Source organism: Mustela putorius, unplaced genomic scaffold (genome assembly GCF_011764305.1).
Source record: "Mustela putorius furo isolate JIRA1106 unplaced genomic scaffold, ASM1176430v1.1 tig00003853_pilon_pilon_pilon, whole genome shotgun sequence".
In the NCBI taxonomy this organism is placed as follows: domain Eukaryota; kingdom Metazoa; phylum Chordata; class Mammalia; order Carnivora; family Mustelidae; genus Mustela; species Mustela putorius.
This window is the reverse complement of record NW_025422005.1, coordinates 30,383,081-30,402,301: the sequence shown is the minus strand read 5'-3', so window position 1 is coordinate 30,402,301 and position 19,221 is coordinate 30,383,081. Positions and strand designations below refer to the sequence as shown.

The following is a 19,221-nucleotide window of genomic DNA, read 5'->3' as shown; positions in this document are numbered from 1 at the left end:
TAGGCTTTGTGGTTCATAACAGTGTCTGTTACAGGGTCTAAGGCTCCTTTTAGCTCTGGTGTTTTGTGGTTCCCTTCTTTCAAACCCTAGCCAGAGGTCTCACTTAGAACCACCAAGGAAAATCTTGTTTAACCACTAGTTAAATACAGATAATATCAAGTACTTATATAGTGCTTACCACACTTGCCTGCAACCATTTTACATATTTTACCTGTATTAATTCTCATCTTCAGAATAACCCAGTGAGGAGTATAGGTGCTATTATTATTCTCATTTTATAGATTAGGAAACCTGAGGCAAAGAAAAATTAGAAACTTAAATAATCTGCAACATGAAGTTGAGTAGTAGAGCCAGAATTTGAACCTAGGCATTCTGGCTCGATTTTACTCTACTCTCTCTCTCTAACTTAGACCTAGACCTCCAGATAATATATACTCTATCATAGGGATCTTGAAAGAAAATATCACTGAAACCCTAAAAAAATGGGCCAATCTTGAGGCTGTAAAAAAAAGTGACCACAGAGAGGAACTTTATTAATTTTATTTTCTCAAAAGACCCCTTTTGTTTCTGTCCCAGCATTATAGTCACATGGCATTGTCTTTGTGTATATTTTTAGCTTTCTATCACATTTACTCTTTAACAGTGAAGGGGTTCAGTGTATGAAAGCAGGCTTCTCCTCAGTTTCTGGAATTTAATTTCACCTTAGTAAGAATTCATTACTTCAAGCAAACAAACAGACCAGAGTCAAATGGGGATAAAAATTCTACTGGTAAGAGGCAGCAGAAACAGCTTGTATTATATATAGGCAGAGCCTCAAGGCTTTAGTTGTCTCTGCTCCCAGTCAGTTATATGTCCAGGGAAGCTTTCTGAGCCTCCATATTCTCAAGTATAAAATTTTAAGTGATTGGACTGGGCCCATGATCTCTGAATTTCCTTATATCCATTCTTCACCAGGGTTTGCAGGTAGACCTCCAAGCAGCCACAGCAGACACTCTTTGTTGCAGAGTTTCTCATGCTTTAACTTAAAAGTACGTGCCAGTTTTGCATTCTCCGCCCTGATCTATGTTTATTTAGATGTAAAAATGTTTCAGGTTCTTTTTACCATTTAGTTAGATTGGTGCCCTTGAAGAATGCATAGTAAGTATACTATGCATGCACCTCTCAGTTTGAGAAGCATGACCTTCTATTAAGATTCTAGTCCCCTTTCCTTTTTTTTCTTTTTTCCATTTAGGTTTTATTTTTAAGTAATTTCTATGCCATTCGTGGGGCTTGAACTTATAACCCTGAATTCAAGAGTTGCATGCTTCACCAACTGAGCCAGCCAGGCACCCCCCCCCCCCCCCCCCCCAACCCCTTTTCTCTTAAATGGGGATAACAATTGGAAGAGTAAAAGTCATGATCTGGACTATAATTTCCAAACCACTCCTCTCACCAGGCTGACTGAACATATTAGTACAGGTTCTCCTGCTTTCTGAGCATCTTAATCTGCCTGATTTAGTCAGCATGTCTGCAGTTGAACTTCGGCCAAATAAAGGTAAAAGGAGTAGTTGCCTGCCATGATGTTCCTGCAGCTAGTTCATTCTTTCTTAATAAAGTGTTACATTTTTAAAAAGTCATCCTTTTATTAAGAAAGAAAAGTTAAGCAAGAGATTGACCTTTTTCCTACTTTTCCACATCTATTCAGTTGAATAACAAATTCAAATTCAAATTCCTTCAATTGAGAAGCAAAATCATCTTTCTGGTGAGTGCCAACATCCTTTAAAAAAATAAATTTTCGGGTGCCTGGGTGGCTCAGTGGGTTAAAGCCTCTGCCTTCAGCTCAGGTCATGATCCCAGCGTTCGGGGATCGAGCCCCACATTGGGCTCTCTGCTCTGCAGGGAGCCTGCTTCCTCCCCTCTCTCTCTGCCTGCCTCTCTGCCTACTTGTGATCTCTTGTCTGTCAAATAAATAAATAAAATCTTTAAAAAAAAGTAATAAATAAATTTTCCTTTTACCATTCTATGCCAAGATTCTTTTTTCTTAAATTTGGGCTCTTAGAATTAAAGGGGGTGTTAGAAATGAGGAGCTTGAGGTTCCAGGAAAGAAAGCTGATATCCCAAAGTCATAGAGCTGATTTGTATAGAACGGAGATTAGGAACATGCTGGGAAAAGAACAATAAGAAGTCAGAAGACATGGGGTGCCTGGGTGGCTCAGTGGGTTAAGCCGCTGCCTTCAGCTCAGGTCATGATCTCAGGGTGCTGGGATTGAGCCCCACATCGGGCTCTCTGCTCAGCAGGGAGCCTGCTTCCTCCTCTCTCTCTGCCTGCCTCTCTGCTCTGCCTACTTGTGATCTCTCTCTGTCAAATAAATAAAATCTTAAAAAAAAAAAAAAGTCAGAAGACATGGATTAAAAGTTTGCCTCTGCCACTAACTTGCTCTGTGGCTTTGGGAAGGTTACATAATGTGTCTAAATTTTTCATTTCCTCATTGGTAAAATAGAGACCAACGTAACATAGGATGTGAAATTTTTAACATAGGATTTAGCACTCTGCCTCAGGCATGGCATATTTATTGAGTATACTCCATGTATCATTAGGTACCATGTTAGGTGTTGGGCCTAGGGATAAAATACCCAGTTTCTTCCCTTGGAACTTGTAGTCTAATGGAGATAGAACTTACTGTCCCTGACTTTAAAATACTTCTGTGATACAGGTAAAGGCAACGTACTGGGGGGGCAGAGAGGACAAGCACACAAGGAGTAGGAATGAGAAGTGATCTCAAAGCAGGCTTTCATCAGGAGGTGGATGCTAGAGTTTGGGGATAGATAAGATCAGATTTTCATTTTAGAAAGCTCCCCAGCTGCAGTGTGGGCATAAATTGGGGGGTTATAGCAAAGGTGGGAAGATCAACAAGGAAGCTGATGGAATGGACAGTCTAGTAGGGGAAATCACGAAGCCTTCAGATGGTGTAATGGCAGTGAAGTAACGAGGAAGTGGTGATGGTGAGCTTTGAGATCATTTTAGGAACAAGTATGGACAAAAGTTGAAGGATTGAAAATGTGGGGAGAGATTGGGATACAGAGATATAGGATCACTTCAAGGTTTTTGGTTTGATTATCTCGTGGTTACTCAAATACACCTGGGAAGATCAGGAGTTCAGTTTTGGACATAGGGAGTTACAGGTGTCTGGAGTGCTGCTGCTGCTGCTGCGGATGATAGCTAACATTCATTGACTGCTTCCTATAGGGCAGGCCCCAGTCCATATTCTTCACATGGATTAATTATTTAATTTTCATCATAACCCTTTGAGGTTAGGTTTAAAATGAGCCTCACTTTATAAATAAAGTCTGAGGCACAGAGAAATTCATTAACTTGCCCACGGTTACATAGCTAATAAGTAATGTAGCCAGGACTTAAATTGAGGCAACATGGCTCATGTTTTTACTGTTAACAGCTTCACTATATTAAATGCCTCTCAACGATGATGAAAATGTCCACTAGACAGTTGAAAATAAAGGTCTGGCATCGAGAGAGAACGAGATTGTGGATAAGGATTTTGGGCGTTAGCACAAAAATGTTATAGAAACCATGATTGTCTGACAGTTCAGAGTTTAGAAATAGCAGGCAGACACCATAGGGTTGGACATTTCTCATTATTGTTACCATGACAGATATTGCTAATACATCAGTGGTTGGCTTTAGTAGGGAAACTGAGGAAGGGCCAGTGAGATAGGGAGAAAAACTGGAGAGATTGCTGCCATTGAAATTCCAAAGGAGAATGATTTAAAAGAGAGTGGAGTGGTATCAGATTGTTGTTTTTTCCATTAAACGTGTTTTCAAAGCTTAGTAGAGGAGTGTTAATATTTGACAGTCGGGGTTCATTAGTGATCTCAGGGAGTGAGATATCCATGGAACAGAGGGGAGCAGCTAGCAGAGAAGATAGGTAATTGTTTTGATTCATAATCTGTGATTCTGGTTTTCAAAGCAGATGTAATCTATAGAGGCAAGGAAGTGATTGAAGAACTTCAGGATCTAATTTGGATTGGGAAGGAAATGAAGTCAAAAGGGGGAAGGAAAGAAAAACAAATGGGGGTGGGGTGGGCAGCTTTTCCTCATGCTTGTGGACAGCAGTGTTGGGCACTGTAGCCAACCTGCATTCAGACACAGCTCCATGATCTGCCCAGTGCTCAGGATTTTGCTGATTAACAAACCCAGTAGGACCACCCTACAGCATGACAACCATAAAGGGATGGAGCCTTACGTGAGTGATCTTTAGTTGTACGCTTAAAGATTTGGGGGAGTTTCTCCAAGGTAGAATTTCTTTGGATCAGTGTTTCTAAACCTCAGGACTGTTGACATTCTTTGGCTGGATAATTTTTTGTTGTGTGTGTGTCTGTCTGGTGGGGGGTGTTCTTGCATTGTAGGATGTTTAGCATCATCCCTGACCTCTGCCCACTAGATACCAGCCACACCTCCACCCCTGCAGTTGTGACAGCCAAAAATGTTTCTTGACTTTGCCAAATGTCCCCTGGTGGACAATTTACTTCTGGTTGATAACACAGCTCTAGATTCTGCAAGTTTTCCTCTAGGTCTCTGTTGTAAATTTTACTCACTTTGATTAGTGCCTCTGGGCACTTTAGCACCTTGATTTGGCGAGTCCGGGTTATTTCAGTTTTGTGGCCTTTTCCCAGAACATTTCACTCTGGAAATAAACTCTCAATAGAGGTGAGACAGAAGCATATTTCCTTCTAGTACCCAGTTAAATACCTAGAACGTTAAATGCTTAGTGGTTATGAGATTTAAAGAAGATGATTACACTCAAACTTTATTATCTCTCAAACTTTGATATCATTTGTCTCTTTATAGTAGTTATTTGTATCTGTGTCTCTTGCTAGCCTGGACTCCTAGAGGACAGGGACCCTTTTTAAATCTTCTTTGAATGCCTAACATCTTGCAGAATATCTGGCACATAATAGGCTACACTCTCAGTAAATGTTTGCTGAAATAAGTCAGTTATGTTGATAACTGGCTAAGTAGGTGAAACCTGTAATTTTTCAGAGTATTTCAGTTATCAGACCTTACAAAGAGGTCAGAGTTCCCTTAGTATTGACAAAAATCAGATTTGTGCAGAGAGAAGCATTTTATCCAGTCATTTCTGTGTACACAGATCACAGGTGTCCTCTGGGAGAATAGGAAATGGAACAGAGTGACATGCTGGCTTTAGAAGATAAAACAGATCCTTTAAGCTCTTCCTAGCACCCAGGGCTGGCTGACAGATAGGTGGAGTCACACTGAAACTATAATTGAAGCTGGAAAATATAAGGCAATCAGCTACAAACCTGGTAGGGTATTGTTTTCTGAGCAGGTAATAAGATAAGCCCAGTTGTGGGATTTATGATGTGAATACCTGTATGGGCCAAATGTGACATTTACAAAATTGATTGGTTTCTGCATTTGTTTAGATATTTATCCTTAGTGCAAATGTGTAGAATCTGTTGTGTTTTTGCTTTTTGTCTGGGTGGTATGGTTTTAATTGATAAATAATGTATGTCATAAAATGCATAATTCATGGAGCTTCTGGCAAGCTCAGTTGGTGGAGTGTGCAGCTCTTGTTCTTGGGGATATAGGTTCAAACCCCATGTTGGGTGTAGAGATTCCTTAAAAATAAAAGCTAAAATAATGAATAGTTTGTAACTGTATAGTTCAGTAAGTTATCCAAAAAGTGAGGGTGCCTGAGTGGCTCAGTTGGTTAAGTGACTGCCTTCAGCTCAGGTCATGATCCTGGAGTCCCGGGATTGAGTCCCACATTGGGCTTCCTGCTTGGCAGGGAGTCTGCTTCTCCCTCTGATCCTCCCTCTTATGCTCTCTCTCTCATTCTCTCTCTCAAATAAATAAATAAAATCTTTAAAAAAAAAAAAAAAAGAAAGTGAAAATACCTGTGTAATCAAAACTCAGTTCAAGAAATTGAACATTACCAGTCCTCTCAATGATTTTTTTAAAAAAATATTTTATTTATTTATTTGACAGACAGATATCACAAGTAGGCAGAGAGGCAGGCAGAGAGAGAAGTAGGCTCCCTGCTGGGCAGAGAGTCCGATGTGGGGCTCGATCCCAGGACCCTGGGATCATGACCTGAGCCGAAGGCAGAGGCTTTAACCCACTGAGCCACCCAGGTGCCCCTCTCAATGATTTTAAAAGTTATGATGTGATCCAGCAATTCCATTTCTGGGTATATACTAAAAAGAATTGAAAAATTCAGGGGGGTGCCTTGGTGGTTCAATCCATTGAGTGTCTGCCTTTGGCTCAGGTCATGATCCCAGCAACCTGGAATCAAGTTCCGAATTGGGCTCCCTGCTCAGGCGGGTAGTCTGCTTCTCCCTCTCCCTTTCCTGCTCCCCCTGCTCATGTACTCTTTTCTCTCAAATAAACAAATAAAACCTCTTAAAAATTTTAAAAAGAAAAAGAATTGAAAAATTCAACAAATTTTTGAAAATTTCATTTCATTGCTAATATTCACTGGTTTCTTATTATACCAAAAAATCTGTCTTCCAAGTCTTTTGTTATGGTAAACTATATGTGGTTAAATATACATGACATAAAATTTACTATTTTACCATACATTATGCACATTTACTGTTCTCCAACGATCATCACCCTCCATCTCCAGAACTTTTTTGGTCTTCCCAAAGTGAAATTCTGTACCTGTTTTATACTTCCCCATTCTTCTCTGCCCCAGCCCCTGGCAAGCACCATCCTGCTTTCTGCCTTAGAATTTAACCACTTTAGTTCTGTCATAGAAGTAGAATCCTACAATATTTGTCTTTTTGTTTCTGGGTATGATGTCTTCAAGGTTCTTCCATGTTATAGTATGTGTCAGAATTTCCTTCCTTTTTAAGGTTGAATAATTTTCCATTATATGTATACAGCACATTTTGTTTATCCATTCTTTATCCATTCATTCATGATGAACATGGATTGCTTCTACCTTTGGCTTCTGTGAATAATGCTGCTATGAACATGGGTACATAAATATCTCTTCAGCTCCCTGCTTTCAGTTCTTTTGGGTTTGTACCCAGAAGTGGAGTACTGGATCATACAGTAATTCTATTTTATTTGTATATATATAAATTATTTATTTATGAGAGACAGAGAGAGAGAGGAAGAGGGAGAAGCAGGCTCCCTGTGAAGCAGGGAGTATGATATGGGATTCGATCCCAGGACCCCAGGACCATGAAGGCAGATGCTTCAACTGACTGAGCCACCCAGGTGCCCCTATTTTTTATATTTTTATGGGGCTTGAACTCACAACCTTGAGATCAAGAGTCACATGCTCTACAGACTGAGTCAGCCAGGCACCCCACTATTTTTTATGTTTTGATGAATCATTGTACTGTTTTCCATCCATAGCTGCATCATTTTATATTCCCACCAGCAAAGCACAGGGGTTCTAATGTCTCTACATCTGCACCAACATTTATTATTTTCTGTTTTTTGACGGTAGCCATCTTAGTGGGTATGAAGCGCACCCAAATATTTTTAAAGTAACTTTTTGCTAGGGGAAATTTCCAGCATATAAAAAGTTAGAGTGGATGCTAGTCGAACTGCTGTGCATCTCACCTCACTTCAGTAGTTAGGAACACTTGTCTGATCTTATTTCAGTTAGTTTGTTCTCCCTACCCCATTATTGGAACATGGGTCCCAGCCTTCATATACTTTTTTTCCCTATTGTAAAAAGCAGAAAATAAACATAAAATTTTTTAAAGATTTATTTATTTATTTGAGAGAGAGAGAATGTGAGAGCAAGGGGAGGGGCAGGCAGAAGGAGAGGGAGAGAGAATCCTCAAGCAGACTCCTCACTGAGCCCAGATCCCAACATGATACTTGATCCCAGGATCCTGAGATCATGACCTGAGCCAAAATCAAAACTTGGTTGCTCGACCAACTGAGCCCCCCAGGTGCCCCTATAACCATAAAATTTTAATGTTATGAATGTTACTGCAAATTTTACTTGCACAGTTGTTCTGCCTTTCATTCAGTGATCATAATCCTTTTTTTTTTTTTTTCCTAAAGTAATCTCTACACCCAGTATGGGGCTTGAACTCATCATCCCAAAAGAGTCAGGTGCTCATCAATCAGAGAAAGACAATCATCATATGGTTTCACTTATATATGGAATATAAGAAATAGCACAGAGGACCATAGGAGAAGGGACGGAAAACTGAATGGGAAGAAATTAGACAGGGAGACAAACCATGAGAGACTGTTGACTCTGGGAAATTGAGAGTTGTAGAAGGGGAATAGGGTAACTGGGTGATTAGCATTAAGGAGGACACATGATGTGATGAGCACTGAGTGTTATATGCAACTAATGCATCAGTGAACACTACATCAAAACTAATGATGTACTATGTGTTGGCTAAATGAATGGGAAAAAAAAAAAAAGTGTTGGATGCTCTACCGATTGAGCCAGCCAGTGATCATAATTCCTGTGTCAGGGGCACCTGGGTGGCTCAGTGGGTTGGAGCCTCTGCCTTCGGCTCAGGTCATGATCCCAGGGTTCTGGGATCGAGCCCCGCATCGGGCTGTCTGCTCCGCAGAGAGCCTGCTTCCTCCTCTCTCTCTCTCTGCCTGCCTCTCTGCCTACTTGTGATCTCTGTCTGTCAAATAAATAAATAAATAAAATCTTTAAAAAAAAAAATTCCTGTGTCATTATTAACACATTTCTTTGCAGCATCATTCTTGCTCTAATGCGATGCAGATATAGATGTACTTTACATATGCCCTTCATCTACCCTTCCCTTCTTGCTTGTTAAAAATTTATTCATGGAGGACGCCTGGGTGGCTCAGTCGTTAAGCATCTGTCTTTGGCTCAGATCATGATCACAGGGTCCTGGGATCGAATCTGCTTCAGGCTTCTTGCTCAGTGTGGAGCCTGCTTCTCCTTCTGCCTGTGCTGCCTGCTGCTCCCCGTTTGTACGCGCGCGCTCTCTCTCTCTGACAAATAAATAAATAAAATCTTTTGAAAAATTTATTCATGGGTAAAATGAAAAAATACACAGTAGCTGTGATCACAAGTTGCAGTCATTTGTAAGCTCAACTATAACAGCACATCAGTAGCTATTGAAAGAAGTCATATTAGAATGGAAGACTGAAACAACATTATTATAGACATAACCTTGGATCGGTTCTAATTTCTTTTAAAAAATATTTTTATTCGTGTGTACCTTAGTATAGTGTATACCTCAAAGTTAAGGACTCCTTTTTTTTTTTTAACATAACTATAAAACCATATGATACCTAAAAATAAACAATCCTTTTATCATCAGTTATCCACTTAGTATCACCCATATCTTTATGCCCAGTTTCTTTTAATTCAGTGGTATGGGAAATGAAAAGTTGACAAATCACTCAAAGAGGACAATTTACACTGGTAACCAAGATGTAGTACTTTTGTGTTTATTAGTTTTTGTTAACTCTGTGAGCAAGACGTCTAGTTTTAATACTCTTTTCTTCTTGAAACCATTAATTACTTTTCCTTCTTTCTGATATTTGTTGGCATTTGTATATACCATAAACAGTACAGTAGGCCACTTCCTTTAATAAATAAGGTGAGCCTTGTTCTGGGCTTACCTTCTGTTTGATTTATGTTGATGTGATTATTTAAACTTACCATTTTTAGGAGTTCTAGAAGATACACATAAAGGCAGGACTCAGGATGAAATTTTATCTACAAACTTATGTATCTGATAGGATTTACTGGGAGAGATATTTACATTTTGGCTTTTTGGAGGTGGGGAATGGTAACTGGGCATTTTCAACTATGCCTTTTCCTTTTTTTTTAATTTTAAGATTTTACGTATTTATTTGAGAGATCGAAAGAACGAGTGGGATCAGGGTCAGAGACAGAAGCAGACTCCCTCAGGGAGCCCGACATGGTATTCGATCCCGGGACCCTGGGATTGTGACCTGAGTTGAAGGCAGACACTTAACCAACTCAGCCACCTAGGCACCCAAAACATGCAATTATTAACTCCTTTCCTTCCTTTACTTTTCTTAATTTGTGCGGAAGACTGCAATGTACAGTATGTGCTACAGCACTTTATAATGTCAGAAGGACATCTTATTCAAGATGTACAAAAAAGAACACCCTGTGATTTAAGATTCCATCAGTTTTTGGGTGTGAGAATGCAAGTCTGTTGTCAAGTGCAGATTAAATGAGTTAAAGGCAGAGCTGGTTCTTTCCCTATGGCTCTTTATATTTCTTCTGTGCACTATTTTACTAATTAACAATTTTCTTTTACTTGAAGATAGCTTATATTCTTTTTTTTTTTTTTTTTTAAATATTTTATTTATTCATTTGACAGAGAGACAGATCACAAGCAGGCAGAGAGGCAGGCAGAGAGAGAGAGGAGGAAGCAGGCTCCCCGCTGAGCAGAGAGCCGGATGTGGGGCTCGATCCCAGGACCCTGGGATCATGACCTGAGCTGAAGGCAGAGGCTTTAACCCACTGAGCCACCCAGGTGCCCCGAAGATAGCTTATATTCTTGTTGGGTAAATAACCTTGGTCATTAAGAGCATGAAAGCTTCAGAGTGATAATGACATTAAACTTATTTACTATTCTCCTTGCACTGTGATAGTAGTAGTGGTTGTAATACAGGTAGTTACGTAATGATCCTGTATAGTGATGCAGTGTGGTAGGCTAAAACTAAGTGCTTTGCATGTATTAACTCACTTAATCCACACAACAACCCCATGAGATAGATACTGTTATCCTCATTTACTGATGAGGGATTGAGGTAGAGAGAGGTTAGTAACTGACTACTCCATAAGTACAAAGAACTGGGAACTGGCAGAGCTAGGAATTGATCTGAGGCAGCCTGGCGCCAGCGTCCTTCCTCCTAACCATTATACTGTACTGTACTTAATCGACACTCATGTAAGTAAAGGGAAATGTGAGATAAAAAATGCTTTTAACATCTTTGTGGGCTCTATGGAACTTATTATTTGTTCATTCAATGCTCCCTGTAGAATCAGTGATTACAGAGAGAACATTTAATCTCAAAGCATTCATCCCTTTTTCCAAACTAGTATTTTCAGATCTGTTCTCCATCTGAGACCTTGCATTTAGAAGAAGTACATTTGAACTTTTTAGTTGAATTGGCAGATCAAGAGCTTACAGACAGGATATTGCCTTTGAGTATTTAGACTGCATGTGCTGACCCCCTGAAGCAGTAATTTGGTTAGATCACAATGTTTCCATTACAGTACAGCAGTATTAGGGGTTCTGACTTCAAAGTGTGTATGTGTGTGTTTTATATGTATCTTTGTAAATAGGCCACTTCTCTAAAAATGGAGCCAAGATTCTAAAAATCTCTCAGAGCCATTTAAATCCAAGAAATACCTAAGCATTTGAAGTAGAACTATGAGCAATGCAAAATGTTACCTTTCTGGAGACTTGTGATAAATAAAATAAATAAAACAATCTGCCCATTTTTAAACCTAAAGAACCTCCAATTAATCTTGCAGAAGTAGTTCTCAGTTGAGCATTGATTTACATACGCTTTTTATCTTGAAGTCTAAGCTAATAGCTACTATTTGATAAGAAAGTCAATGTTCTGTTTTCTTCTGCTTCCTTTGTCTTAGGTTTTTGTGGGTCTGCTGTGCTCTGAACACATAGGGTTAGAACACATCTATCCTGTGGCTTTGGATCAGTCACGTGTTTGGCTGGAGGGCACGTGTGCCTTTTAAGGAGGCAGGTGACTTTCTCATGCTTATTTTCTTTCCCCTAGGTTTATGAAGGCCTAGACATCATCACCAACAAAGTTTCTGCCCAAGAGCAGAGAATGTGCCAGCACCACATGATCAGCTTTGTGGATCCTCTCGTGACAAATTACACAGTTGTGGATTTCAGGAACAAGGCAACTGCTCTGATATCCTTAGGAAAGACAGCAACTGGGTTTGGTGGGTGCAAGGCAGTCCAAGCCAAGAAAGAAGTTTTCGTTTCAGTGACAGTTTCTTCTAAGCCAAGACTTAAGAAGAACCAGTAGGCAGCACCCCCATCAGAACTATATGGATCAAAAGATACAGTACCCTTGCTTCTCAGAGTGTTGTCAGACTGCAGCACCAGCCATCCCTTGGGCGCTTATTAGAAATGCTGAATTTGGGCCTCACTCCAGAACTACTGAATCAGAATCTGCATTTCACAAGAGTCCCAGGTGATTTATATGCATATTAAAATTTGAGAAGCTGTTTTAGTGGAAAGAACACTGAAAGGAACTAGAAGATCTGTGTTCTAGTCCCAGAACTGCCTCTTTGGACCAGTGAATTTTACTGGGTAGAACATTTACCCAACTCATCTTCAGTTTCCTACTCTTTAAATGGGGATACAAAATCAATTTACAAATATAGTGGAGTTATCGTTAGAATTTAATAGGGATTATTGGGTGGGGGAGGACTGCAAAAAGAAGATTTTTTTTTCTGTGATTAGTGATCTTTGATTGATTGATTGATTGATTGATTAAGTAGATTGTACGCCCAGCATGGAGCCCAACACAGGGCTTAAACTCACAACCCTGAAATTAAGACCTGAGCTGAGGTCGAGTTAGACGCTTAAACAGCTGAGCCACCCAGGTGGCCCTTGTTATTTATTTTTTTAAAATTTAATTCCAGTATAGCTAACATATAGTGTTCTATTAGTTTCAACACCAGTATATTTTGGAAGAAAGAATAATATAAGGGGGGACTGTCCCTATGTTTTAATTGTCCAGGCTTCCAGATGGCGTAGCAGGCTGGCTCAGTTGGTAGAGTATGCAGCTCTCAATCACCAGTTTGTGAGCTCAAGCCCCACGTTGAGTATAGGGATTGCTTTAAAAAATTTGGACTGCCACATATTAAGACATGAGGAAAATTCATAATAACTATAATAGTATTGAATTTATGCTGGACAAACTTATGACACAGAATAGAAAACTCAGATGCAAATTAAAATGTTTATATATATTTATCTTATGATCAAGGTGGCATTTAAAACAATAGAGAATACAGTAGTTAATATTCCTGGGATAGCTAATCTTTTTGGAAAAAATAAAATTATGACCTCATTATGTATGACATAAATTGCAGATGGATTTCAGAGTTAAATATATGTATTTTTAAAACTTTAAAACAAATGGGATAATAATTGAGTAGTTACGTGATTTTCAAGTAGGGAAGGACTCTGTAAATACACAGTTACTAAAAAAGTTCTTTTTAAAATTTTTATTTATTTATTTGATAGACACAGCGAGAGAGGGAACACAAAGTAGGGGGAGTGGGAGAGGGAGAAGCAGGCTTCCCACCGAGCAGGAAGCCCGATATGGGGCTCGATCCCAGGACCCTGGGACCACGACCCTAGCCAAAGGTAGGCGCCTAACGACTGAGCCCACCCAAGCGGCCCTCTAAAGAAGTTACTTTAATGGATTTTTTTAACTTAATTTTTTCCTTTATTTTACTGTGTTAAATACAAAATTTACCACTTAACCATTTTTAAGTGTATAGTTCAGTTGTATTGAATCCCTTCACATTGTCGTGCAACCATCACCACCATCCATCTCCATAACCTTCTGGGTTTTTTTTTTTTTTTTTTAAGGTTTTATTTATTTGACAGAGACCCAGTGAGAGAGGGAACACAAGCAGGGGGAGTGGAGAGGGAGGAGCAGGCTTCCTGCTGAGCAGAGAGCCTGACATGGGACTCAATCCCAGGACCCTGGCACCATGACCCAAGCCGAAGGTAGATGCTTAATGACTGAACCACCCAGGCACCCCTGTTTTTTTTTGTTGTTGTTGTTGTTGTTTTGTAAGATTTATTTATTTGAGAGAGAGAGAGCACGAGTGGGAAGGTCAGAGGAAGAGGTAGAGAGAATCCCAAGCAGACTCCTTGTCCTATATGGGGCTTGATCCCAGGACCTTGAGATCATGACCTAAGCCAAAACCAAGAGTCATGGATGTTAAACTGACTGTACACCTAGGCACCCCCTGCCTTTTTTAAACAGAAGTAGCTAGCTTCCAGTATATTCAAATTAAGAATTTGTGTCAGCAAGAATATATATCAACCAGAACTAGATATCCACTGTAGAGTAACCTTGCCATGCGAGTGAGATAGGTGATAGATCTCATTCATAGTAGCATTGCTTTTGATGGCAAAAACAAACACCTAAATTCTTACTTACAGAAGAATGTATAAAATTTGCCTTGTTCATATAAGTACTTTTTCAGCAGTGAAAATGAATAAATTGTACCTACATGCAGCAGTCAATGTGGAAGAATCTCAGAAACAATAAAATGTGAGAAATTATAGACAGTCATACCGTACACATTCATACCATTTATCATAAAAGTTAAAATGCAGGCAAAACGGGTGCCTGGGTGGCTTAGTCAGTTGAACCTTCAGCTCAGGTCATGATCCCAGGGTCTTGGGATCAAGTCCCACATCTGGCAGTCTAACTGCTCAGTGGGGAGCCTGCTTCTCCCTCTCCCTCCACTGCTCCCCCTGTCTGTGCGTACACAACACTTGCTCGCTCACTCTCTCTCTCTCTGTCCAATAAATAAACAAACAAAATCTTCAAAAAAAAAAAAAAGGCAAGCAAAACTAACCAATATGTTTTTGAGGGAGTTATATACACATAAGGAATAATGTAAAGAAAAGCAAGGGAATGGTAAAACCAGACAATTCAGGATAGCAAATCTCAGGTTTCCCCACAGAGAGGGGAAGTAGGGAGTTGGGATAGGAGTGAATACATAGAAGCTTCAAAAGAATTGGTAATACTCCTTTTTTACATTGGGCTCATGAGTACATGTTTATTATTAAGCTTCATAATTTACATATGTTCTTTTATTTGTATTGAATATTTTTTTTTTAGAAAAAAAAATTTTTTTAAGGTTTTATTTATTTATTTGACAGACAGAGATCACAAGTAGGCAGAGAGGCAGGCAGAGAGAGAGAGGAGAAAGCAGGTTCCCTGCTGAGCAGAGAGCCTGATGTGGAGCTCGATCCCAGGACCCGGGATCATGACCTGAGCCGAAGGCAGAGGCTTTAACCCACTGAGCCACCCAGGCGCCCCTGTATTGAATATTTTATAATTAAAAATTAGCCTATTATAAACAAAATTAAAAAACACTACAGGCCAGAGGAAAAAAAGTTTGTAACATAGGAAAGGCAAATGGTTAATATCCTTACTATATAAAGAACTCATATGAATCAATATGAAAAATACTTAAAGGGCCTGAGTAGTAATTCACAAAGGAAGAAATACAAGTGATGGTAAACATGAAAAAGTGTTTTTAGCCTTGTTGTTAAGGCCATGCAAATCAAAATAATGAGATCATATTTTTTGCCTATCAAATAGGCAGAGATTAAAAATGCAGATAATTCTTGTCTTACCTGCTTTATGACACAGTTGTATCAGGTGAGATAATATATATGAAAGCCCTTGGCAAATTAAAACATATCACTAAATGTATGTTGTTGCTTTAAGACAATTTGGTTGTTCAAAAAGAGCTGATAGAAAATGGTTTCGGAGGGCAGTAAGGGATGACCCATCCCTTACAGAATTGGAGATTTCTGAGTTTAGGTAAGAACCTAAAATCAGAATGTCAGAACTGAAACTACCTTAAGAAGTATCCAGTTAACCTTCTTGATTTGACAGGCTAAGTAAGGTATTAGATACAGAGGCAGAGAGAAAGGTTTAGCCCAGTATCACAGTTGTTTCATGGATTAGGCAAGCAAGTTAAACCTTTTTCCACCAAGCATCTCCTATCCCATCTCCTTCCCTCTTTTCCACTCTCACCATTTCCCCCTTCCCTTTTTACTTCCCTTGCTCCCTTTCCCTTTGTTAATCATAGTATATATTTGAATTAATGTTACATTTACTGTAATTCTATGCTCCCTGTACTTAAGAGGAGGAATAGAGTTATTTCTCTTTTTAAAAAACAAATTGAGAGGGGTGCCTGATGGCTCAGTAGCTTAAGGGTCTGCTTTTGGCTTAGGTCATGGTCCCAGAATCCAGGGATGGAGCCCTGCATTGGGCTCTCTGCTCAGTGAGGAGTCTGCTTCTCCCTTTGCCCCTCACCAGGCTCTCTCTTGCTCTCTCCCTCTGTCTCTCTCAAATAAATAAAAAAAATCTTAAAACCCAACAACAACAAATAGAGAAAGACTGTTTCTTCTTTAATATCCTTGATTGGTAACAGCTTTCTTCTCAGCCCACCCCAACCTCTTGGGGTTCGTGGGCTTCTGGTAGAAAAGAGGTCATCTATCTCTGTGCCCACAGACAGGCTGGCAAGGGAAGAAATGCACAAATGAGTCTTTGTCTAGGTTGAAAGTCTCTTTTTATCAATTATCCTCAGAAGCAAAGCCCTTCATAAAGCAGATAATTATCTGTTCAACAGGGATTCTAAAGAGAAGAATTCAAAATAGCCGGGATATAAAAACAATAGTGGCTCAAGTTAATTCAGTGCTTACTCAATTGAAAGCAAATATTTCAGGCATCGTGGTAGGGGATTTATGTGCCTTGTCACATTTAATGCTCCTTAGAATTCAGGAAAATTTTACAGGTGAGAAAATTGAAGCATAGGCTGGATAAGTTGTCAGAGAGTTGGATCTGGTAATTGAGATCTATTTGTCCTTGGAATCTGTGCTTCTCAGTTTATCTGGTGGAGTCTCAAGTGGGGCTGAAATGTGCAGTACTACCACATAATGATGGGGACTGACTGAGTCCATCAGTTCTGACTAAGAACCATGGCACAGAGAAACCTACTTGTATTTTATCTAAGAAGGCAGTCCCACAATGGACGTCACCGTGGTGGCTTCCTGAGCAGCTGACACTTGGTTCTCTGAGAGCCCTTGGGCTTGTGCTCATTAAACTGATTTGGAATACCAAGCAAGCTTTGAATTTTAGCAGCAAGGCCTAGAAATTTCTAGAACTGGAAGGAATTACCATCATGCATCTGTATATGGTTTGTGGAAGTCCCTCTAGAACAAATAGGAAATGCTTCTGAGAACTCATGGGAAACCATGAAGACGGATATCAGTTCGTCTGGGTTTCCACCCTTTTCCCTCTGTTCTCCAGACGAGTAAATGAATGTGGTTTCTTGCTAATACCTCCTTCCCAAGTGAGTCAGGATGCTCTTCTTGATATTAAATATTGTGATGTCTTTCTTAACATTCACATTGAAGATATATTTGCCCGAGACAAAATTCCTATTGTCGTGGGAGGAACCAATTATTACATTGAATCTCTGCTCTGGAAAGTTCTTGTCAATACTAAGGTATGTTTAGTTCACTTGTAAGTCACTGAGGACTTACAATTTCTTGCCAGCTAATTTTAGTGGGAGGAAGGTTGACTCTTGTCTATTTCTTAAACTCAGCAACTGTAATTTTCTTACTTAATATTCTGAAGCAAATGCCACCTCCATATATGAAGTGTGCTCCTCCAGGGTGGCCTGAGGGCAGGGGCCGTGTGTGGGAAAAATTCTCCTCTGTGAATTAATTAGCATCTTCATGTAAGTTAACAGTACATCAGTCTGACTCAGCATTTCTTGGCTTTAACAATCTGTACATCAGTAAGATGTCTAACACTAACCCTTCTGACGGAGATGCTATTGCATAGGGTGAGACTTTGCAGACTGTAATGTGTGGGCAGTCCTGGTCCACCCTGGCCACTTGCTGAGAAGACTAGACTCCTGAATATGTTAATACAGATGTGTTAGCCCTGGTTTGTGTTTGTACTTCTGACAAGGAAGCGGGTACCCGAATACTTCCCTGAGGAGGATGTCCTCCTTTGTGTGCTGTGGCCTCACCACACTACCACAGTATATTGGAATTGGAATTTTCTACGGTCTGTCTTTCACTCTATGGCAGGACCTTCTGGTTTCTCTCTGTTCTGTACTCTGAACTCCTAGCAAAGTGCCTGACATATACACTGTTGCAGTACTTGTTGAACTGTTGAATTAAATTTGCTTCTGAACCTTCTTTTAATAGCCCCAGGAGATGGGCAGCAAGAAAGTGACCGACCGAAAAGAGCTTGAAAAGGAGGATGGCCACGTCCTCCACAAACGCCTAAGCCAAGTGGACCCAGAAATGGCTGCCAAGCTGCACCCCCATGACAAGCGCAAAGTGGCCAGGTAAGAGAGCCTGGGCCTGAGTCCGTCTGGAGTTGGGCAGTCAGTTCTCCAGTGCGCCTGGGTAATGAGAGGAGTTTGGTAATAGCAGTTAGTGGAGGCTGGTATGTTCCCAGCTCAAAGGTTGCGAGGCCCTGAGGTACTGCCTCGATCCAACTCCCTCAATAAATAATTGCACCCAACTTTGTTGTTAATTTAAAATGTATAATACAATGGAGTTTTCCCTAGGGCCTAGGTAATTGTGCTTCATTTTCTATTTGATCTTTGCTTGTATAACAGTTTTCATATAAATTTTTTCTGGCATGCAGTTGGTTTACATTGTGATTTGAGTTTCATAATTGATGGTGCAATGCTGAGTTCTGCCCCAGCAGCTTTCCTAGTGGGAGGTAGATTTTATAAAGTGTCTCATAGACCAGCTCACCTTCACATGTGGAGGCTTTCTTGAAGGGAAGAGCGAGGTGGTGAATGAACTCATAAGGTCATGTTTTCTTAGGTTTGTTTTGAAATTGCAGCCTCGTGTGGTAAGTTTATTCTTCTGCAGTGTTGGGAGTGAAACCGTATCTAATGAAGTGGGGTAGAGGATCTGATGAAGGGCGGTTGATTAACACAGATAAAATACTAGAGCACCATCTGGTATTGAGAGGGATTATGAAGTAGTCCACTCAAATGAATAATCTAGATGAGTGTTTCTTAATCCTTTTTCACTATCTCCCACCACCCCATATATACCCAGAGCCTTTTTATTTTGTGCTAATTCTGCCTCCCTGCCTCCCTGTCCTCCATGGAATGTAGTACTAAAGAATAATATTTCTTTGGGTATGGTTGCCCCTCGGAGTGTCACACACCATTGTACTGTCTAAGTATTTTTGCTTCCTTCAGAGCTGTGTCACCTCAGGTGATAATGCACATTCTAGATAAATGAAATTTATACTTCCAGTGTCCAAACATTTTATTTTAAAAAATATTTTAATAGAGATATTTCAAAAATTTTTGGAGAACAAGAACATTAAAGATGAACAGTTTTATGTTTTATGATGTAATTCTAGTTTGGTCTTTATTACCCTCTCTATTTATTTATTTATTTTTT

General features: G+C 39.8%; 1 protein-coding gene across 4 annotated transcripts in view; it reads left to right on the top strand.

Moving 5' to 3' along the window:
- The window catches only part of TRIT1 (tRNA isopentenyltransferase 1), an 82,727-nt gene that overhangs the window by 16,784 nt on the left and 46,722 nt on the right, over positions 1-19,221 (top strand). For all 4 annotated transcript variants that reach the window (XR_006601728.1, XR_198597.3, XM_013045486.2 and 1 more), the window contains exons 2-4: positions 11,771-11,911; positions 17,184-17,282; positions 17,995-18,137. Coding sequence is in view for 2 of the 4 variants with exons in the window: in XM_013045486.2 (XP_012900940.1) it covers positions 11,771-11,911; positions 17,184-17,282; positions 17,995-18,137 (383 nt within the window). In the remaining 2 variants the exon portion in view is untranslated. The remainder of the gene's footprint in view (positions 1-11,770; positions 11,912-17,183; positions 17,283-17,994; positions 18,138-19,221) is intronic.